Consider the following 23153-nt stretch of genomic DNA (forward strand, 5'->3'; position numbering starts at 1 on the left):
GCATCTGTGTGCGTACACACATGTAAGATTAGGTAACTTGGTCCCATCCACATTATTTACATGACCACCACCACCATCAAGACACAGAACTGCTCCATCACCACAAAAGAATTCGCTTGTGCTACTTTGAACTCTTCCCCTGCCCACTGACAACCAATTAGTCCTCTATCTCCATAGTTTTGTCATATCAAGAATGTTATTTTAAATATTTTAACATAACTTTTTATAATACCTTCACATTCTTTTAAATAACTTCTCTGAAGTATAAATGACATACAATAAGCTGTGTATATTTAAAGAGTATAATTTTGACATATATAAACTCTTGAAACAATAATAAAGATAATGAACATGCCCATAATACCAAACTTCCCTTAGCCTTTCTGTAATCTCTACCACCTTCTGTCTCTCTTTGTTCCTATACCTCTACCCAAGGCAATCACTGATCTGTTTTCTGTCACAATAGTTTTATTTTCTAGAATTTTATATAAATTGAATAATATTGTATATACTTTTTTGAATGGCTTCTTTCACTGAGCATTATTCTGAGATTCATTCAATCTTTGGCATGTTTCAATAGTTCATTCCTTCCTATTACTGAACAGTATTATATGGATAAATCACAATTCATCTGCTGGACACTTGATTTGTTTCTAGCTTTAAGATATTACAAACAGCTGTTGTGAACAGCTGTGTACAAGTCTTTGTGTAGACATATGCTTTCATTTATCTTTGGTAGATACTTAGGAGTAAAATGGCTGGGTCATATGTTTCACTTTTAAAGAAACTACCAAACTATTTTCCAAAGAGGTTCTACCATTTTACATTCCCTTCAACAATGAATGAGAATTCCAGGTGCTCCACATCCTCACTAACACTTGGTATGATCAGTTTTTCAATTTCAGACGTTCTATTAGGTGCATGAAAATATCTCATTGTGGTTTTAATTTGCATTTAATATGTATAGCCCTATTGACCAATGTTTAACATCGTTTTAAGGGCTATATACCATCCATACATCCATACATCTACCTGTTCAAATACTTTGCCCATTATTTTTACTGAATTGTTTTCTTTTTAATTAGTTTTGAGTTTTTAAAACATTCTGGAAACAAGGGTTTTCCGTGGGATTTACTAATATTTTCTCCCAGTCCACAGCTTATCTCTTCGTTCTCTTAACAATGTCTTTGAAGAGCATAAGCTCTCAATTTATCATTGTTTTCCTTTATAGATCATGCTTTTGATGTCAAATCTAAGGAATCCTTGTGGAATCCAAGATCACAAAAATTTTCACCTATGCTTTCTTCTAGAAGTTTTATAGTTAAGGTTTTACATTTAGGGCTCTGATCAATTTTGAGTTAATTTTTATACATGGTGTGAGGTAGGGCTCAGAGGTTTTTTGTTTGTTTTAGAATGTGGATATCCGATTGCTCCATCACCAATTGCTGAAAAGACCATCCTTTCTCTACTTTTGTTGAAAATGAAACGTTCATAAAATTATTTTGATTAGGAAGCACATTCATTTTATTCTTAAAGTACAAAAGGGTAAAGCAAAATCTCCCAGCTACCCAGTCTCCTTTCTCAAAAATAATGCTAATTAATTATGATTAATTTTAGAGATATTCTATGCATTTCAAATGATTATGTATGTATATACAGTTGACCCTTGAACAACATAAGTTGAACTGTGTGGGTCATAATTTATATATCTATCTACAAGCAGTATTCACCATCATGATTTATTTAACCAGCCTCTTACACATAGAATTTTAGTTGCTTTCAGTCTTTTGCTATTAACAAACAATACCTCAGTAAGTACCTCATAAACATGTCATATGTACAAGCTAGTATATTTGTAGAAAAAAGTCCTAGAAATACAATTGTAAGGTGAAGTGTAAATTTTGCCAAATTGCTTTCCTTAGGAGTTGTACTATTTTATACTCCCAACAGCAACAAAAGTGTATTTCCTCCACATATTTCTCAACATTATTATACTTCCTTAAAACTTTTCACCTATAACATTTAAAATACTTTAACATTTTTTTTCTGTAAGGATTCAAGAATAGTACAAAGGATGCCAACCTTTTGTTCTAGATTTTATTCTAGAAAAGCACACAAGAAAGAATACAGCTGACCTTTCATGGGTTTGAACTGTGCAGGTCCACTTATACACAAATTTTCTTCAATAGATATCTGTATTCTTTTTGATCCATAGTTGGGAGTCCATGGATGCAGAGGGCCAATTGTATGCAATGACCTGTGCCATTTTATATAGGGGACCTAAGCATCCATGGATTTGGGTATCTACAAGGGATCCTGGAACCAATGCCTGATACTGAGGGATGACTTAAGTTTTGGGGGAATCAAAAGTTATGCACTGATTTTTGACTGCATGGAGAGTCAATGTCCCTAACCCCTGTGTTGTTCAAGGGTCAACTGTATAGTTTTTACAATTTTACCAGTGTATATAAGATGTATATGTATATATATGTATATATGTATGTGTGTGTGCATATATATGTACATATATATATATATATATAAAATATATAAAAATATTTCTGGATGTTACTACTTTTCTTGATTGTTGTCTAAGTCTGAAATTTCTTTAGATTTAATTTGTAGTCTTCACTTACCGAATCCCGTTTAGGAAAATTTGGTGACTCATCATTTATTAATGGTCTTGAGGCAAGAATGTCTATTTTACCTTCCAGTCTTCCCTCCATAGTTTTAATAGCATTCAAGAGAGTCTTTAGAGAGATTCTAGAGTCTCCAAGATCCTGAGAAGATCTCACAGAAGTCAGGGTAGGTGCAAAGGTCACATGGCGAGTGGAGTTTGGAGTAACACTGGGTAAACCAACTGATGAAGTTCTTTCCCTTATACTGGGTTTATAGCTTTCAAGAAATTTTGAAGATGCAGGCCTTTCTGGAGATTTTCTTTTTCTTGGAGGCATTACCAATTAAAAACAATAAAATCAACTAAACCTAGAGTTATTTTTCAAAGAGTGTTCCTTTTACTAGGAGAAAAAACACAATGTTCTATATGAAGCCACAAAGGAAAATATATGTGAAAATATGTTCCAGGAATCACACTGTAAAGTATGTCCTAGTGAAGAAGCAGACCTTAAATCAAATTCCCTGTCGGAGAGTGTATCTAATGAGGCCCACTTTACCAGTGTAATCAGATGGTTAGAACCCTAACAGTATTCCACTTGGAGACACATTCTGGTTCCTTGGTTGCTAAGGGTATACATATACAAATGTTATAGACACAGAAGTTACATATGCTTATATTGAGTGTTAATTTTTTTTTTTTTTTTTACTGCATATATGGTAAATTTGTGAATCTCTTTCTGTAACACATTCCTGGATTATTTTCCTCACAAAATGTTTTATATATCTTATTTATCTTTCTCTGTTCATTTGTTAAAATGTTATGTGACCTACAAAAGGCTTTCAATCTCAGTAGCCACCATGCTGACAAGTAAGCACCTGCTCTACTAATACTGCTTTCAAGTGAGCTGTCTGTTGCAGGTATATCTTGTTGGTACTGAGTTCTGAGTTTGCCTATAATTCAGAAATCAAAGATACTTGTTCCTCATGTTTGCCAAAAGTTTGAAGGCTCAAATTAAAAAACAATTTCCTCTATGAAAGCATTTCTCGATGCTTCCGTCATAATGTGCTCCCTATGAATGTTCATAAAATGATCTATTTTGTTTCTGAAAGACATAACTTTCTATTCTATAATAAAGTTTACTGAACACATTCCTAAGTCTCCAGTTAGAACATAAGCGAGTTGAAAGTCCCAATCCTGCTTCAGGCAACTTTATGAATTCCTCTATGGTTTAGCAGAGCCTTGTACATAGTGGATGTTTAAAAAATGCTTATTGAACTGAGTCAAGTGAGAGAATATTCATCTTTCTGGGCCTGTATGGTAAGGTGGGGAAAAAGGCATCAATTTCTTAAAAATGAATTAAAACAATTAAAAAGCAATCTGTTTGTAGATATTAATCACACCTGAGTATATTTGCCCTCTAGAGCCTTATTCAACTTGTGTAGGTGGTCATTCTGTGAACACGTTTCAGTAAAATAATGTAGCTGTTCTTGTAGCTGTTTAACTTTTATCTAGGAAAAAAAAGCAATAATAAAAATAAGCCTCATTAATGAGATATATATATATTTATATACTCCAAAAGGAAACACATGTCTTTAGTTTTGCAAAAAAAAAAAAATCCTTAAACTTGTAAAAAGAATTCTTAAGTTTTCCTAATCATGCAAAGAATGTTATTTCAACTGAAGTACATTGGTATTTCAACAACTAAAAGTAGGCTATATCCATTTACACGCACAGAGATAACTGATTTGGTTTCTATTGCTCATGGAAACTCCAAATTAACGACTCATGAATATAGCAGTGAGACTTTGTGGGTAATAAATTTCAACTTAAAGAAATTGTGGTATAGCATTTGAAAACTCTTTTGAACATGGATAATTATATTGTTAACATGCAAGGAGAAAACATAGAATCCTGTGTTTTTATTGACAGAATTACAAAAGTTGAATAAATGAACAATTATATGTGAGTTATAGTTTAAAACTAACTCATAAAAACAACTACTTTTAGGAGAAATTTGACAAACTCTAGTGAAATTTAAAATATATATATCCTACAATACAGTAATTCTGTTAAGAATTACACTTATCTTAGAGAATCTTTTGTATATGAGTACAAGGAGACGTACAATAATTTGTCATATCAGCATTGTTTGTAATTACTTGCAAGCAACTGGAAACTGCCTAAATATCCACTGACTGAAGAAAAGATAAATACATGTTAGTCTATTTATATAATGGAATATTATGCAGCACTGAAAATCAAATCTAAACCATGTTTGAATGTGAGGCAGCAGCTTCTGACAGTATACAGTAACACTTAAAAGCCAGTATTTATATTAATTATTAATTCTGAAAATGCAATCTTTTATCTAACATGATTCACACATGTAATATTTTTAATTGATTCTAATCCAATCAACAGAGAACATACTGTGGCCTATTGTTTTGATTATTTAAATATGCAGCTCCTCCAAATTATCTTGCAAGAGTATGTGTTTTAAGAGCACTTTCTCCTGGGCTGATGCAGCCAATGCCTTTGGGATGTGCCAGCACTAGCTTAACATACACCAGTGAATCAAAGTGTTTCAGCTTTCAAGGATGAAACACTTAACCAAAAATGTTAAGCCCTTATAAGAATATGAGCAGAAAAAAAGGCATGTATTTTCCTTAAGAGTGCGAAGATAACCTCTAATACAGTTAAGGTCTAAAAGATAAGAAAAGTATCAGACTGACAAATAAAACTTTGTATTCTATTTAAAGGCAAAAATGTATTTGATTTGAAGGCAAAATTTGGTGTTAAGGCTTATATATCTAGAAATATACTTCATTTTTTGGGGGGAAAGCTAAAAGGTCAATATAATGGATCATAGCTTCTATGGGATCACTACTGTCAAAGAGGAAAAGCTCTTCGGTGCCTGTAATAATCTATATACCCAGTCTGTAATGTTTGCTTTCTTTCCCATTGAGAAGTAAGAAAGAGAGGTGTGCTTACCCCCTCATTTTATAGGTCAATACGATGAAACTCAAGAAAATGAAAACTTGTCTAAGGTCACAAAATACAGTTGATTATATTTAAATGTATCACTGCTTCTGGAAAATATTAATTAAAAACTCATATGACCAAATAGCTTTATCTTTTTATTGGACATACTATTTCACAAGCATGGTTTATCAACTGCCCATCAGATAGCCTGCCATTTCTGGCCCAATTTTGTCTGCTAACCCTATGGTAAGACCCTTGAGCAGATGAAATGAGGTTAATGCTAAAGTCTTTGGCAAGCCTCAAGTGCAATTACTTATCAAATCAGCTCTGTAGTTGCCAAGCATAACTGGACCTCACCCCATACCATTTAGTCCAGTGGTCTTCAACTATGGTATCACACTGCAATCAGTGGGTAACTTTGAAAAAGTATTGAAGCCTAGGACCTACTTCCAGAGAGTCCGATTTAATTGCTTGGGGGTAACAAGCCTTCTCACAGGAAGATTCCTAACATTTTATTACAAAAAAAAAAAAAAAAAATCAAATATACAGAAAAATTAAAAGAATTTTACTGTGAACGTGTATACACCCACCATCCAAATTCCACCATTAACATTTTTTTAATACTTGCTCTTTACATATCTATCCATCTATCATTTCCTCTATCCATCCATTCTTTTTTCAAGATTATTTCAAAATAAGTAGGAGACATCATACACTTCTTGGCATGAAAAGTTTTTAAAACTCTGAGTCTTCCGTGTAGCTAAGGCAAGGTACCACTGATTCTACTGGAGTTGGTTTAAGGCAGGCCTAGCCACATCAGCGGCAAGCTTCCTACTCTGTGGGTACTGTAGGGAACAGAACCCAAAGGCAACAGAAAAGTAGTATCCCATTTATTCAGGTCTATTCTATTGCCCAAGAGTCCTGATTTCTAGGGTTATTTCTTTTTAGGAATGTTATAAAAATTCAGCCAAAAAAAAAAAAAGAGAGATTGAACATAGGATGTCTACTTTCTCAGTGAATGACCATGCGTAAAACAATCACAATAAAGCTTTGGACAGTCAAAAAAATGGCCTTTGGCTTCACAATTTGAGGTTTCAGCAGTATATTATAGGTATGTAAATATAAATCACCTAGGTTTTAATATGGTAACAAAGTTAAGGAGGTCCAAAAGCTTATCCAAAGTGAGAATTAGTAAATGACAGAGCTAGGATCTCTCAAAATCAAGCAATATTTACTTTGACAATTGACATTAAAAAATTAGACGATAAAAATCAGAAAATAAAATCCCATACCTGGAGTTTTCCTTTTTCATAGGCGAGTTTATTTTTACTTTCAGTAATTTTTCCCAAGACGGTTTCCACTTGCTGTTGGGCAAGCTGATAAAGCAAACACAGGTATCAGTACCTCCAGGCAGAGAAGAGAATAATCATTTTCCTTTTTAAACAAGTATTTATACCCTTACCATTTCTATAGTAATGAAACCAGTATTCATATTTATTTGCTAATACCGCCTCTTAGTCTTTCCCAAGACAGCCAATCATAGTGCTAATAAGCAACATGTAAGGAGCCTACTAGTGAAAGTATGAGTGCCTTAACAGTCCCAGTTTACTCTTATTAATTCTATTTTTTATTATATTAATAATCCCTTTGTAGTTGCAATCCAATCTAGATGTGGAGTGGCTATATCAGATACACAGTTTGAGGATTAAATACTTCTTGAAGAAAACAGGAGTACAAATGATCACAACCATTCAGACAGCTTGTTACCACAGTAAAAGACAGTTACAAAAATCTCTGAAAAAAAAAACATTTGTTGGAAACTCACCGATCAAACATTCAACACAGTGTTTTCTGGGACAAATATTACCGAAGGCTCTATATGTCATGAAATTACATAATTTCATCATTCAAACAGCCTTTAATAATGGCATTTTTTCCATGTCTTTTGCCTTAAACTTTGTCAGAATAAGAATACAGTTCCTTTGATTAAATAGTGGGCCTTATTGTTACTTCAAGAACATTAGTGATTGAATGGAAAATTTCACCCTACCACAATATTTTAATAACAGGAAATATTGATATTTGCCATACGTCAAAATCATCTTCACAAATCAACTGTGGATATATCACAGACACAAGCAAATGTGACTGAAAGCACCAACTCTTAATCACTCAGGCTGACTAGCTGCACTATAGATTATCTGTAGTGAGTCTGGAATTTAAAATCTTGGTAAATATTGACATAATTCACTATTTCTGGCTTACATTTGCTTAATCTGTGAGTAATAGAACAGAGGGCTTTGTAAGCATTTAAAGCCAAAGAATTTAGACATTTGTTTTATGTTCAACTTTGGGCAAGCTGATAAAGATGAAACCACATATGTAGGGATATTAAATTATGTAAAAGATAATCCTTACTATCTCTGACAGTTATAGCTATTCTTTACTCATCACTTTGTAGGGCACTTTATTTCAAGTATTGTGAATCCAACACAATTGTAACACACAGATATAGCATATAAAACACAAAGAGCTAGATTTAATCTAAAATATGCCAGCTATAACAAATACTCAACATTCAAAAATAACTGTTTGCCTTCTTGAAATGTGGAAAGGTTTTTTATGGAATAATTTAGATAGTTTGCATCTCTTTTAAAAGGTGTCTATGAATTTTTTAAATAATGACACTTTTCTCAATAAAATTCTCTCTTTTAAGAAAAAGCATAAAGGAATTCTATTAATATTTTAAAGCCATTTAAAAAATAATTTCCTTTTCGCCATAAAAAAGAATGCTAATGCAATAAGTGACAACTATCCCACAAAATCAAAATGTGTTAATATTTGAAACAGTGTCACTTATTTAAACTTATGACCAAAAAAAAAAAAGAAAAATTGTTTCCAGTTGCTAAAGGAAAGTAGATATTAAGGTAGTAACTTAAATTACTGTTTGTACATTATTTAAACAGGTCCCGTACTTAAGGGAATCAATGGAAGACCAGAAATTAGAGGCCACTTAAATGAGTAATAGCTTAGACTCTAAATTCTGAAAGGCAGAACTCAGATTAACCATTGCTTAAATAATCTAGGCAACATACTATAAAGATTATTAATATGTAGAGCAAGGCATAAACTGGAAAATCACCTGAGAAACAGTATACAGAGAAAAATTGAAGTGGTTAGAATGTACATTTTAACTCAAACACAAAGACGTTACTCCTTGGAGAAGCATGAAACATACACAATTATCTTAAGGTAGGAAAGGCAGGTTGCCAAAGAAAGCCACAAAATGATTTCTAAAATCATTTTTAAATCTGAGTAAGTTGTAAAAGTTAGCCAAAGCTGTTAGAAGAATACCTAAAACCAGCAGATAGTGGCATCTTGGTAAAGCTATTTTATAAGACTGTAAGAAGGTTTTTAATTCAAAATATTTAATAACTACTATGACATAAGTCCCAGCAGATGGAACCAACTTTGACGACACCTGCATGGGTGTACACTGACTGAATGTCATCCTGGTTTTAAGATTTAATTCAGTTTAATTTCAAGTCATTAACATCTTAGTTGTACAGAGAACTATATTTCTGTCTGTTGGTACTATCTGAAATGTTTAAATCCCAAAAGAAAAGTGGGAAGGGTAGTCAGTTAACTTGAAATCAGGCACAGCAACCTTCCCACATTTGGATCTTTTCTGAGGTTCCCTGCACGACTACTTGTGGTAATGGACTTAAATTACACCATTATTAAAGGCTGGAATAGTAAAAATTAAATTTAGGAAGTATGCGAATAAACAAGAGAATAATATTTATCCAGGGATACTTATACTAGGTCCTGTGATGGGCACTTTAGATGCAATATGACATTTAATCTCAGTCTGGCAAGACAGACATGACCTTCTTTGTGTTCTACTTAACCAGTGTTTCTTAAACACCTATTATGTATCAGGCACTATGCTAGGCAAGGGAGTATAGAGATTAGTAACTACTGTTGCATTAAGAGAGAGTGAAGGCAGATGCATAAACAGGTTAATCTGGAGAGGATCCTTTGGCAATGAAGGCCATAGAGGTTAAGAATCTGCACAGGTCATATAGTAAATGGAGCCCAGGGTTGAAATCAGGACTATGGAGTTCAAATCTGTGTGTGTGTGGAGGCGGGGGGCAGGGTAAGGAGAGGGATACACATACGCAACACATAGTCCTATGTGTATCTCCAAAAATCAGTAGGAGGGTAAACTAGAAGGTAGCTTTTATTGAGAATTTCAGGTGTTAACACTCAAAGAACAAAAATACACTGCCAGTTTTGAATGGCAATAGTTTTAATGATACTACTAAGATTAAAAAAAAAAAAAAAATCCTGAAATCTCAGCCTCATTCCTCAGACTCCTACAGCCAATTTAAACGCTTCCAGGTAAGCTTGGTCAGAGATTCTCTGTGGAGACACAGATCTACGAGCTGGAGTTGAGGTGGGGTTTATCATTGGGAGCCCTTAATCAAGAGGTGTGGTCTGCAGGCAAGAACCAACCCTGATCAAACCAATGGCAAGACCTGTCAAAGTCAGTAACAGTAAGGCCACAGACCTGTTCACTGGCAGTGGGGACATGAAAGAATCAGGCAGACTGAGATGTGGTTTTCCAGAGGGACCAAAACCAGAGGGGTAGATAAGCCCAGCTGAGGGCTGGCCAACAAGCAAAAGACATGCATGAATCTTTAATCTCAGGGGAGTAAGGGTTGGTCTGATATAGCACCAGGAATTAGAGTTAATGTATCTTGTCACTCCAATAGGAACTTAAAAGCTTTTGTTTCTGGGTCAGTTCAGATACCAAAATTCAATAAATGTTAGCTCTCTGCTACATGCTCAACATGTATCAACTTAATTCTCAAACAACCCACTAATAGTATTATCATCCCCATTTTAACAGATTAAGAAAACGAGGCTCATGGAGGCTAAGGATCATACCCAAGATCACAGCCAAAACTGAAACCTAGGCAGTGTGGCTCTAAAGCTATGAAAATGTAAAAGGATTTATACTTACTCTGTGTAATTTTTCATAGTTGAAGTAATGAGCAGCTTATGACATAGTTTGAGAGAATTTAGCTCAGATTAAGATGGACTTACATTAGGGCCTTCTATGGAATTTTTAAAGGTTTGCATGTTACAGAAGCAATAACTGACTTTTTTTTTCAAATATTCAAAAGCACATAGGAAACTTATTAGCTGCTTAACAGACTAATCATCTCTTTAAATCCTCTTTACTTGGAAAAGATGTTTTAAGAACTCTATCATTTATCTGTAATGAGCTGACCTTGTTAAATAGCTTGTAGAAATCAAACTTACTACTACTGATTATTTAATGGAGGAAACTGTCAGGGTTAAAAAAGAATAGTTTATGGAAGAAGAAAAAAATTTTAAATGTTAGAAAGATTTGTGCTTTTTAGCATTATAGATTATCTGTGTAGGCAGATATTTAATGGCTCCCTTAAATTCTTGTTTTCTTAAATCCTCTATTGTGTGAATGCTGTAGAGATTTCTGGCATATTTAGCTTGAGTTATTCAGGACTTATGGTAATTATTAAAACACAAACAACTGAAGAATATCCATCTCTTGATTTCTGATTTTTTTTTTAAACTCAGTCATTAATTCCTACTTTAAACTGACCTTTTTATACCCACCCCATGGTAATCAGAAGTTTCTTGCTGAAGTTCCAGAGAAGTAATTTGATCTGCTAGGTGCTTATTCTTTTCTTCTAGAGTCTGTAGGCTCTGGGTTAATGCATTTATGTCTTCCTGTGAAAACCAAAAGGAGAAAAGGAAGCTATTTACTATCTGTAAATAGATAAATACATCTATGTCAGATCCAAAATTATTATCTTACTTTAAAAATGACATCTGTAACTATAAAATAGAAGATATCTTATGAACACGTTCCCCTGCCTTTATATTTGGGGATTTTCTACCTGATAGCTTTATGATTTTTTTTTTATTATTTTTTTTCTTTCCTTTTACTTTTTTTTTTAGCTTTTCTAGTTGTCTTCAGCAGGAGGGTTATTATAAATTACATAGTTCACATTTACTAAAAAAATTTCTACTAAAATAAAAGTCCTTCTAGTACTTGGTATTTAAATATTAATTCAAGTTGATGAATTTAGATGCAAAAGTCTTCCACAAAATATTAGCAAAAAAAATCCAGCAACATATAAAAACAATCACAAATCAGGACCAAGTGAAGTTTGTCCTAGTAATACAAAGCTTGTTTAACATTCAAAATCAATTTGTATAATTCACATGAATAGACTACAAGAGAAAAATTAAATGAGTATCTTACTAGATGCAGAAAAAGCATTTCATGAAATTCAACACTGATTCAAGATAAAAACTCAACAAATTAGAAATTAAAGAGAACCATCTTTACCTGATAAAGTGTATCTATAAAAATCGTACAACTATTATCAATCCTAATGGTGAAAGACTGATGTTTTCCCCTAAGACTGGGAAAAAGGCAAGAATATCTGCTCTCATGGTCTGTGCAACATCATACAGGAGGCCATAGCTGGTGCAATAAAGCACTAAAAAGTAATAAAAGGCCCAGAAATTGGAAATGGAAAAATAAAACTGTGTCTATTTATACTAGACATGACTGTCTACATTGAAAATCCCCCCAAAATCTACAATATACTAGAATAAGTGAGTTTAATAAAGTTGAAGGATACAATGTCAAATCAATTGTATTCCTATAAACTAGCAAAAAACAATTGGAAATTGACATTTCTTAAAAGAACCATTTAAAACTACCAAAACCCATGAAATTCTTAGATATAAATCTAAAAAAAGCCCAATATCTTATATGCTGAAAATAATAAAATACTGATGAAATTTTTTTAAAAAACGTAAATTAAATTGAGGGATAATTCATATTCATGCATTAGAAGATTCAATATTGTTAAAATGTCAATTCTCTCTAATCCCAACCAGAATAGTGTGGGGTAATTTACCAGAGTTCACACTGGTGAGATGTACACTGTGGGTTTAGAAAATATGCCTTATGTTAAACACAAAAGGAAGTTCTTTAGATTGAAATAAAAGAGTGCTAGGTAATCAAAGGAATCCACATGAAGAAATAGAGTATCAATAAAGGAAGTGACATAGGTACATGTAAAAGATATATAAACATGTGTTTTTTATTTGTAACTTTTTGTTACCTATAAATCAAAAATATACAGTGAAAGAAAGGACAAGAGAATTAATAGTGCACTAGAAATATCTACCTTACACAAAAGGCTGTAATGGAGATACAGAGGAACTAAAAGCATGTAAGAGATATATAAAAAAATAGTTAAGTGGCAGATGTAAATCCCACCTATCAGTAATAATGTTAAATATAAACGGATTAAACACTCTGACTAAAAAGCAATGCTAGGCAGAATAAAATTTTTAAAAGATCCAATTATGTGTGTTTATGAGAGAGACACTTTGGATCCAAAGATACAAATGAACTGAAAGTAAAAGGATGGAAAAAGAAATAATATGTTAAGAGTAGCCTTAAAAGAGCTGGAGCGGCGATACTAATATTAGACAAAACTGACATTCAGACAATCTGTGAGACAAAGAACATTATGTATTTAAAAAGGATCAATCCTTTGAGAAGATGTAACATATATATATATGCATCTAACAAGAGAGACCCAAAATATCTGAAGTAAAAATTGATAGAATTGAAGGGAGAAATAAACAATTCAACAATAATTTTTGGAGACTTCAATATATCAGTTTCAATAATGGAGAGTACAACCAGACAGAGGGTCAGTGGGAAAATGACTTTCACTACAAAGCAACTACATCTAACAGACATCTATAGAACATTCCTCCCAACAACAGCAAAAATACGTACCTTTCTCAAGTGGTCATGAAACATTCTCCAGGTTATATCATATATTAGACCATAAAACAACTCTTAATAAATTTGAAAGAACTGAGATTATACTAAGTATGTTCTCCAACTACAATGGAATAATATTAGAAATCAATAAAAAGACATCTTGGAAATTCACATATATGGGAAAATTAACATTCTAAATAATCAATGAATCAAAGAGAAAATTACGAGGGAAATGAAAGATTACTCTGAGAGGAATAAAATGAAAACACAACATGACAAAACTTATAGTATTCAACTAGTGCAATGCGTTTAGGAGGAATTTTAAAGCTACAGACACCTATATTAAAAAAGAACTATCTCAAATAAATAATCTAAGCTTCCATCTTGAGTCTAGAAAAAAAGCAAATTAGACCAAAAGCAAGCAGAAGGAAGTAAATAATAAGAATGAGAACAAAAATAAAGAATAGAAAAATAAAAAAATCAGTAAAACCAAGTTAGTCCTATGAAAATAGCAGCCAAATTAAAACCGTTAGCTGTACTAGGGAAAAAAAAACAAACAAACAAACAGAGAACACACAAGTTACGAACATTAGGATTGAAAGAAGGGACATTACTACTGAACTTACAGAAATAAAGATAAGGGGCTACTATGAACAATTGTATGTCAACAAATGAGGTAACAGATGAAACGAACAAGTTCACTGAAACACCCAAACACTGAAACTGATTTTTTTAAAAAGTAGAACATCTTTTCTTTAAACAAGACCTATAACAAGAAAAGAGATTAAATCAACAATAATAGTTAAATCAAATAAGACAAAACAAAAAACTTCCTGCAAAGAAAAACCAGAACCAGACGGCTTCGCTAGTGAATTCTACAAATATTTAAAGAATTATCATCAATCCCTCACAAACTATTCCCCAAAATAAAAGAGAACACTTACAAAATCATTTTAAGGGGCCAAAATTACCTTGATACCAAAACCTGACAAAGATATGACAAGAACGATATCACTTATTTATATAGTTACAAAAATCCTTTACAAAATACCAACAAGCCAAATCCAGCAACATACAAAAAGGATTATGCACCATGACCAAGAGGAATTTATTCCAGGAATTAAAGATTGATTTAACATTTGAAATCAATTAATGCAATATACCACAGTAACAGAATAAACGACAAAATCCACAATATTATTTCACTAAACACAGAAAAAGCATTTTACAAAATTCAATACATTTTCATGATAAAAATTCTCAACAAACCAGAAATATATGATAATTTCATCATCCAGATAAAGGGTATTTATAAAAAGCCCTCGGCTAACATCATGTTCTTAATGGTGACAAACAAAATTTCCCACTAAGATCAGAAACAAGACATGAATGTCTGCTCTTACCACTTCAACATTGTACTGGAGGTTCTAGCCAAGGCAATTACACAAAAGAAATAAAAGGCAGCAAAAACTGGACAGAAAAATAAAACTATTTCTATTTGCGGGTGACAGTTTTATATATAGAAAATATATAAATGTTGTATTAATATTGTAATGCTCCCCAAATTGATCTACAGATCCAATACAAAATTTCAGCTGCCCTTTTTGGCAGACATGGAAAAGCTAATCTTAATAGTCATAGAAATGCAAGGATTCAGAATAGCCAAAACAATCTTGGGAAAAAGAAAAAAAGTTGGATGACTTGCACATTTCAATTTCAAAACTTTCCACAAAGCTACAGCACTGGGTAGTACTGGCAGAAGGACAGACATATAGGTCAATGCAATAGGACTGAGAATCTAGATATAAGCTCATATATCTATGGTTAATTGATTTTGACAATTAATTAACTGTTTCATTGATTTTTTTCAATAGAAAGAATAGTTTTTCCAACAAATAGTGCTGGGACAACAGGATATCCACAGACAAAATAATGCAGTTGAACCTCTACCTCATATCATATATAAAATTAACTCAAAATGGACCTAACTATAATAAGTAAAACTGTAAAATTATCAGAATAAAAAACAGGTATAAATCTTTGTGACCTTGCATTAGGCAGCAATTTATCATATTGTGACAACTAAAGCACAAGCAACCAAAGGAAAAAAACCAGATAAACTTAACTTCATAAAAATCTAAAGCTTTACAGACAATTCATAGAATGAGAGAAAATATCTGTAAATTATGTCTGATAAGGGTCTACTATCCAGAATATATAAAGAACTTTTACAACTTAACAATTAAAAGACAAATAACTCAGTTTAAATACAGGCAAAGGATCTAAATAGACATTTCTCCAAAGAAGATATATAAATAGCCAATAAGCACATAAAAAGATGATCAATATCATTAATCATTACGGAAATGCAAATCAAAACCACAATGAGATAACACTTTCGCACCCACAAGGATAGCTATAATAAAAAAAAATGAAAAATAACGTGCTGAGAAGGATGTGGAGAAATTGGAAGTCTTGTACATTGGTGGTGGGAACATAAAATAATTTAGCATCAAGGAAAACTGGTAGTTCCTCAGAAAGTTAAACCACATATTTAACCTTCCACGTGACCCAGTAATTCCACTCCTAGGAATATATTCCAAAGAACTGAAAACAGGAACTCAAACAAATACATGTAAATACATTCATAGTAGCACTAATCACCACAGCCAAAAGGTGGAAACAATGCAAATGTCCATCAACAGAAGAACAGATAAACAAACTGTGGTATATACGCAGGGGGTGGTTAGAAGCGCCAACTCCACGCAGAATCGAAAGTTCATGTATAAATTTGACTCCCCCAAAAACTTAAGTTGTCCTTCTGTATCTGTTGGGGATTGGTTCCGGGGCCTCCATGGATAACAGAATCCAAGGATGCTCCAGTCCGCTATATAAAATGGTACAGATCAATGCATACAGTCAGCCCTCAGCATCTGTGGACTCCCAAACACAGGTGAAAAACAGTATAAGTATTTTGAAAAAGATGTGTGTATAACTGGATCCATGCAGTTCAAACCCATGTTATGAGTCTATATATATATACATATATATACACCTTGAAAACATTACGTTAAGTGAAAGAAGTCAGACACAAAACATCACATATTGATTATCTGCATGAAATATTCAGAATAGGTAAATCTAGAGTCAGAATACACATTGGTGGTTGTCAGAGGCTAGGGATAGAAAGGAATGAGTGAGTGATTAAATGAAGTGAGGTTTTGATGAAAATATTTTGAAATAGAAGTGGTGTTGCACAACACTGAATATACTAAATACCACTGAATTGTTCACTTTAAAGTGGCTGATTTTATATGAATTGTACCTCAATTAAAAAAAAAAGACAGTGAGATACTTCACATCCACTAAGATGGGTAGAATAAACTTTTTAACTTAATATTCAACTCAAAATTTATTGGCCTTATTAAGAATTCTTATATAGTTAATACTGCTTCTAATTTATCATAGAAGTTATTTCACAAAAATGTTAATCACAACTGGATTGACAGTATTTGGGAAATGTGGCAATGCTGTTTGTATAAGTATGCCACATTATAAGTCTACTGGAGTTCCAAAGGGATTTGCTTTTGTGGAATTTCAAGCAAACAAGCAGCAAAAGCTCTTGAGGTAGGTTCAGGACTTTTTTTAGTTTCAAAGCAAGTATATCCAAGTGTAAGTGGTAGGGTACAGTTCAAGGTTCATGTTAATTTTTTTAAGCCTTGAATTGAATATTTAAAGAAGGTGAATTTATGGTACATTAATTATAAACATATGCTCATCAAAATTAAAATTAAAAACATATGCTTATCAAAAAGCCCAATCTTGGAAAATCTTGAATCAAGAACATTCTTAAATATTTTGCTGGGATAAAACTGAACTATGAAGATGGTGAGTGCTGTTGGTTTGATAACTTTTTTTTTTTTAAAAGAACAGATAATAACAAATGTAATGAGAACGTGAGATACTGAAATTCTCAAGTATAGCTGGAGAGATTGTAAAATGGTATAGTCACTTTGTAAAAGTCTGGCAGTTTCTCAAAATGATAAAGAGTTATCACATGACCCAGTAATTTTCTTTAGCCATATACTAAAGAAAATTAAAAACATATGCTCATCAAAAAGTTGTACACGAACATTCACTGCAGTATTCTTACTAGTCAAAAAGTGGTAACAGCTTGAATGTCTATCAACTGCTGAATGGAGAAATGAAGTGTGGTATATAAACACTATAGAATATTAATTAGCTATACAGAGAATAAAGTATGACATATGCTACAATATGGACAAACCTTGAAAGCCAGATCCAAAACGCTACATACTGTTTGATTCTATTTGTATAAAATGTCCAGAATAGATAAATCCAGAGACAGAAAGATAAATAGTTTTTGCCAGGGACTGGGGGTAAAGGGTGAATAGGGAGTGACTGATAATGGGTACTAGGTTTCCTTTTTGGAGTCATAAAAACATTTTAGAATTAGTGGTGATGCTTGCACAAACTTGTGAAAATACTAAAAAAGCCTTGAATTGAATATTTAAAGAAGGTGAATTTATGGTACATTAATTATATCTCAATAAAAGGTACTAAAAAAATCAGACATCCATTTAACAATAACATGAACCTTGAACTGTACCTTAAATGATATACAAAAATTAACTTGAATAGGATCACAGCCCTAATATAAAATCTAAAACTATAGAACTTCTAGAGAAAAATAAAGGAAAAAATCTTTGTGATCTTAGGTTAGGTTAAATTTTCTTAGATATGACATAAAAATATGGTCCATAGAATTTCAAAAATTGATAAATTGAACTTCACTAAAATATAAAACTTCTGCTCTTTGAAAGAATGTGAAAAGACAAAGCATAAAATGAAAGAAAATATATGTAAAATATGTACCTGACAAAAAAAATTTAATATGAGACTATTTTAAAATCCCTGACACATTAATAGTAAGAAAACAAACTGAATTAAAAATGATTAAAAGACTTGAAGAGACACTTCAAATTGTGCATGGCAAATAAGCAGTTGAAAAGAACACCTCATACTATTAGTCACTGGAGAAATACAAATTATAGCCACAATGATATATCACTACACACCAGTTAGAATGGCTAAACTTAAAAGAACTGACAATACCAAGTGCTGGTGAACATATAGAGAAACTGAAACGCATATATTATTGGTGGGAATGCAAGATGATACAGGCCCTTCGGAAAACAGTTGAGTAGTTTGTTGTTATGTCAAGTATATATTTACCATAGGATCCACGAAGCCAACTCCTGATATTTACCCAAGAGGAATACAAATATATGTTTGTCTGTAAATATTTATAAAGGCTTTATTCATAATTGCCAAAGTCTGGAAACAACCCAAATGTCCTTCAATTGGAAAATGGGTAAAGAAATTGTGATCCATATATTAGAATAGAAACTATGGTACAATGACATGGATGTCAAACACCTCATGCTAAATCAAAGAAGCCGGACTTAAAATGCTACATATTGTAAGATTCCATTTATATGATATTCTGGAAAAGATATATAACTACAGGAACAGAAAAAATAGATTAGTGGTTGCTGAGGGATGTGGGTGGAGGAAGAGGTTGATTACAAAGGGGCACGAGGGAACTTTCTAAGATTTAGAAATGTTCTATATTTTGATTGTGGTGGTGGCTACATGATTACATGTGTTTGTCAAAACTCAAAGAACCATACACTAAAAAAAAGGTGAAAAAAGGGTGAATTTCAGAGTACATAAATGATAACTCATTAAACCTGACTCAAAAAGACATAGCTTTACAAAGAACATGCAGTTTAAAAATATCAATTTAGACCAAAAAATATGACTGTCTAAGAATTATCTTTTGGCGTAATACAACCTCTCTTAATGAGCAAGTATCTTTCTGTCCCATCAACTTACAATCAGCCTACATTAAGACAACTGAAATCAGACAAGTAAAATAACAACATTATTTTTATATCACAAACATACAGCATTTGCCTTAGCCATGAAACACTCACTAACACTTTTAGGCAAAAAGTACTACTGAATTTAATAGTAATGACCAATTTTCCAAAGTTTTAAAAGTGTATTTGAGACCAAATTAACACCAGTAAGGTCCTTGCCACAGGAAGTTTGTTTCATTCAATGATTTTGAGGGTGCACTATTTTCAGTTCACTAGATATGAGTGCCTAAACCACAGGGGCATCTGCCAGCTTGGCGAATGGTATCTGAGCTTGGGTTAAGAATTTAGCTTTTCTCTTGTTCCCAATTCTTAAAGTTCATACACACACACAAATGTGCGTGTATGTGTGTATGTGTGTGTGTGTGTATGTGTGTGTATGTGTGTGTGTGTGTGTGTGTGTGTGTGTATATAAATATAAATACATACATACATACATACAAACAAATGCTATTTAGTTGAGCCAGAAGCCAAGAAACAGTCAAGGCTTGATGACTATGTTGACGTCTGTTACTGGATTTATTGCCTGGGATAGGATAATTCTCCTTGATGCTCTAGATATATTTTTTGTTTGATTTTAATAAGAATTATATTTGTTTCTCTAGCTATCCTATTTTTTTTAAACTCAGAAAAGGGTACCTCATTGATAAAATGGCAGGTGTTAACAGGTACTTAGGAAGTCTTTTTTTTTTTTTTTTTTTAAAGAAAACATCACTGACAGCAATCATCCCTTTGCCTCCCACAGGCCCATTAGCTCACTCTCAGGGGACTTCCTGGCTAAACTACTGAACAACAGGACCAGAGGCAGTGATGACTCACTGGCAAACACCAGATGCTCAACAAGCCAACGTTCCCCCAGAAGCAGCCTTATGCTGCAGTGATTGGAGCGCACTGAGTTGCATCCAGCTTCTTGCTTTCTCTATTCCCCTACATCTTGGTATTCAACAAAATAACCCGTCTCCTCATTAAGATCAGCTGATACAGAAGGCAGTGATACAAAAGAAAATGAAATACAGTGAAATAACAAATAAAATGTGGAATACCTTGTTTTTAGCTAATTCCTTTTCCAAATTGCATTTTTCATGTGTTATTTCTTTCTCTGTTTTATTAACCTGCCCAAGGAGGGAAAAAAGGAAATGGGTCAATGTTAAAGCAGCTGACAGGCTCTACTATAGCAGACATACCCTGTATGTCAATTAATACCTACACTGCAGAGATAGCACATCCTCTCAGAAAAGGGGCCACTCAGGGAGTCTCTGAGGCAGAGCAGACTTCACAAATAGCCCTGAAATTAGAAAGACACGTCTGCATGTCAGACTCTGCTGGCTCCTTTCTAACCAGAAAGACAGGGCTGTCCCCCTTAAGCTACATTGTTCCATTCCTTCATGGGAAATCAATTTTTAAAATCTGACCCCTTTTATCAAGGATGTGTGAACTATTAGTTAACATTCACTAATGCTATATAAGGGTATATACTATTTGGTACAGACTACTTTACATGCTAAAAGACACAGATAGCTACCTAAGGATTTCTTTAATGGGCAACTCAGACAAACTGTACCTGGGTTGTATTTCTTTTCTTGTCTTTTGCACTTAAAATATAATGTTAAAACAAGATGACCACCACAACCAGGAACTAACATAATTCTGTCTCTACCTACCTGTCTCTGAAGTCTTTCTTTCTCTTCTAGCAGAGACATCTTCTCTTGTATTGATGCTTCTAATTCACCTTTCAATCTTGCAATAGTTGATTGTAGCAGCTCTTTTTGCACTGCTGTCCTCTTCTCTGCATCCTGTGCTTTCTGGATAAACTGGTTATTCTTAAGGATTAAATGGTCTCTGCAGGAAGAGAAAAGGAGATATGAAAGCTAAGTAAGAGTTCTTTAACAGAAAGACTAAATGTTCTTATGGAACATATCTCCTGCCTCAGAGCAGTTACCAAAATGTTCTAACAAAATTAGTTCTTTGAGGATAGTCTTTTTGTGGCTGGCCCGGCAAACACAGAATTACATTTTCATTAAAGATAAGAAATACAAATGCAACAACAAAAGATGCGTAAGAAGTTGCCTACAATTTACTTACAGATGTGCTTGGAGTTGAGTTTTCTCGTTCTGAACAGTCTGTAGCTCACTTGTGATACTGGCATGGGCTGCATCCAGCAGTAAGTTTTCTTCTTGAAATCTCTGTGTCATCATTTTCTGCTCCACCTGAGGACAGTGCTTGGTATATGGTAAATATGCTTCAAAAAAAATGAGAGCTATTATTATTATGGTCTGTTTAGTGTCCTAAGAGTATAAGTAGAAAGAGAAAATTGATCCCTTCTGGTTGGAGTGATCCAGCAACCTGATGAAAGTGAATCTTAAAGAATGAATAGAATTCAAAGAGTTGAAGATGAAGTAAAGTTCATTATCAGCATGGGGAATGGCATAAGTAAAATAGGAAAGTACAGATGTTTGGGGAAAAGGTAAGTACTTTAGGGTCAGTCATAAGTGTTCTCCACGATTTTATAAATGATGGGGCAGGTAATTATTTTTCCTGAAACAATGATCTTTAAGAAGACACCATTAAGAAAGCACTGAGTGTTAAGGCCACATGACCTTTCTGGTGAAAACTGAAAAACATCAATGGGAAAAAAATATCAGTAAATTTCTTGGACTTAATTGTTATTCATTCAGCCAACTGCATTTCCTGATCTCTTAGCCACAGATATTTCCTGTTGATTTTATCAGAAACTGACTGGTGTTAAATGAGTGAATACCTGCAGAATGGCTTGATGGTTAGCAATAATTTTGGCATTTTCCATGCTAACAGTCTGAAGCATGTTATTTAGCTTGGAACACTTCCTAATGTCAGTTGGTCATCCAAACCCTAACATACACAGCAAAGCATAGATCTAACCAATAATCATTTTTACTTATGTATCATCATTTTTGATGACTGCATAGTATTTCATTAAATATGTGAACCTAATTTATTTAAGCTATCCCCCAATTGATATTTCATTAGATTATAAAATATTTTCAAATATTTAGAGTCCATGCTATAAACAATTCTAAATTAAAAGGAGAAATTTGTTGGTTTGATGGAGCAACCAAAGCATCTGGCAGTTTGCTGATCTTCTGTTCTCATCATTTTGAACATGGATCAAACAGAATAAAACATCTACAGGATGGAATTTACAATGTAGAACTCCAGCCAATATTACAGAAATACATTCCCAAAACTAGATGATGACCACTCAGAATTGTTTAGCTGATAACAGAAAATATTTAAGCTCATTCATCACTAATTACATATTCTTAAAAAGTAAAATATAGATGCCATTTCACAAGATTAATCTTCCAAAATAATACAAAAATCTTTTGTGCAACAGAGCTACCATCTGTATAGTTAGTTTATATTTCTCTTGTTTCTTTGCTATTTTTAAATTTGTATTCCTGTGGAAAATATTTGTCTTAATTATCAGTTATTTTTACAAAGTATATTTGGCAAGGATCTTATGTTTTAATGAACAAGGTCTTCAAGGATGGGGGCAAATAACTCGGAAGTGTCAATAGCAAAATATTAAAAAAATGATAACAAGAAAGGAAGGATAAATTAAAGATTATCTGGAAAGCATCGTAAGTGGTATGTATAGCACAGTAATTAGGAACATATTCAGAGGCATTTTCAAGTTATAACCAGATGTACAAACTATTCATCAAGGAATACCTGGGGGTGA

The 23153-nt window shown here is 33.0% G+C and overlaps 1 protein-coding gene across 16 annotated transcripts in view; it reads right to left on the bottom strand.

The window, feature by feature from the left end:
* The window catches only part of CCDC150 (coiled-coil domain containing 150), a 70723-nt gene that overhangs the window by 21512 nt on the left and 26058 nt on the right, over nt 1-23153 (bottom strand). For 12 of the 16 annotated variants that reach the window (XR_002782478.1, XR_002782479.1, XR_002782480.1 and 9 more), the window contains 6 exons: nt 21094-21271; nt 20476-20544; nt 11267-11380; nt 6892-6975; nt 4018-4125; nt 2637-2780 (listed from right to left, as the gene is read on the bottom strand). Coding sequence is in view for 13 of the 16 variants with exons in the window: in XM_011369233.2 (XP_011367535.1) it covers nt 2637-2780; nt 4018-4125; nt 6892-6975; nt 11267-11380; nt 20476-20544; nt 21094-21271 (697 nt within the window). In the remaining 3 variants the exon portion in view is untranslated. Of the gene's footprint in view, nt 1-2636; nt 2781-4017; nt 4126-6891; nt 6976-11266; nt 11381-20475; nt 20545-20639; nt 20718-21093; nt 21272-21514; nt 21658-23153 lie in introns of those variants that run through there. The other 4 variants (XM_023535948.1, XM_023535949.1, XM_023535943.1 and 1 more) reach the window with 4 other exon arrangements.

The sequence above is a fragment of the Pteropus vampyrus genome, unplaced genomic scaffold (genome assembly GCF_000151845.1).
Source record: "Pteropus vampyrus isolate Shadow unplaced genomic scaffold, Pvam_2.0 Scaffold146, whole genome shotgun sequence".
NCBI classification, from domain to species: Eukaryota; Metazoa; Chordata; class Mammalia; order Chiroptera; family Pteropodidae; genus Pteropus; species Pteropus vampyrus.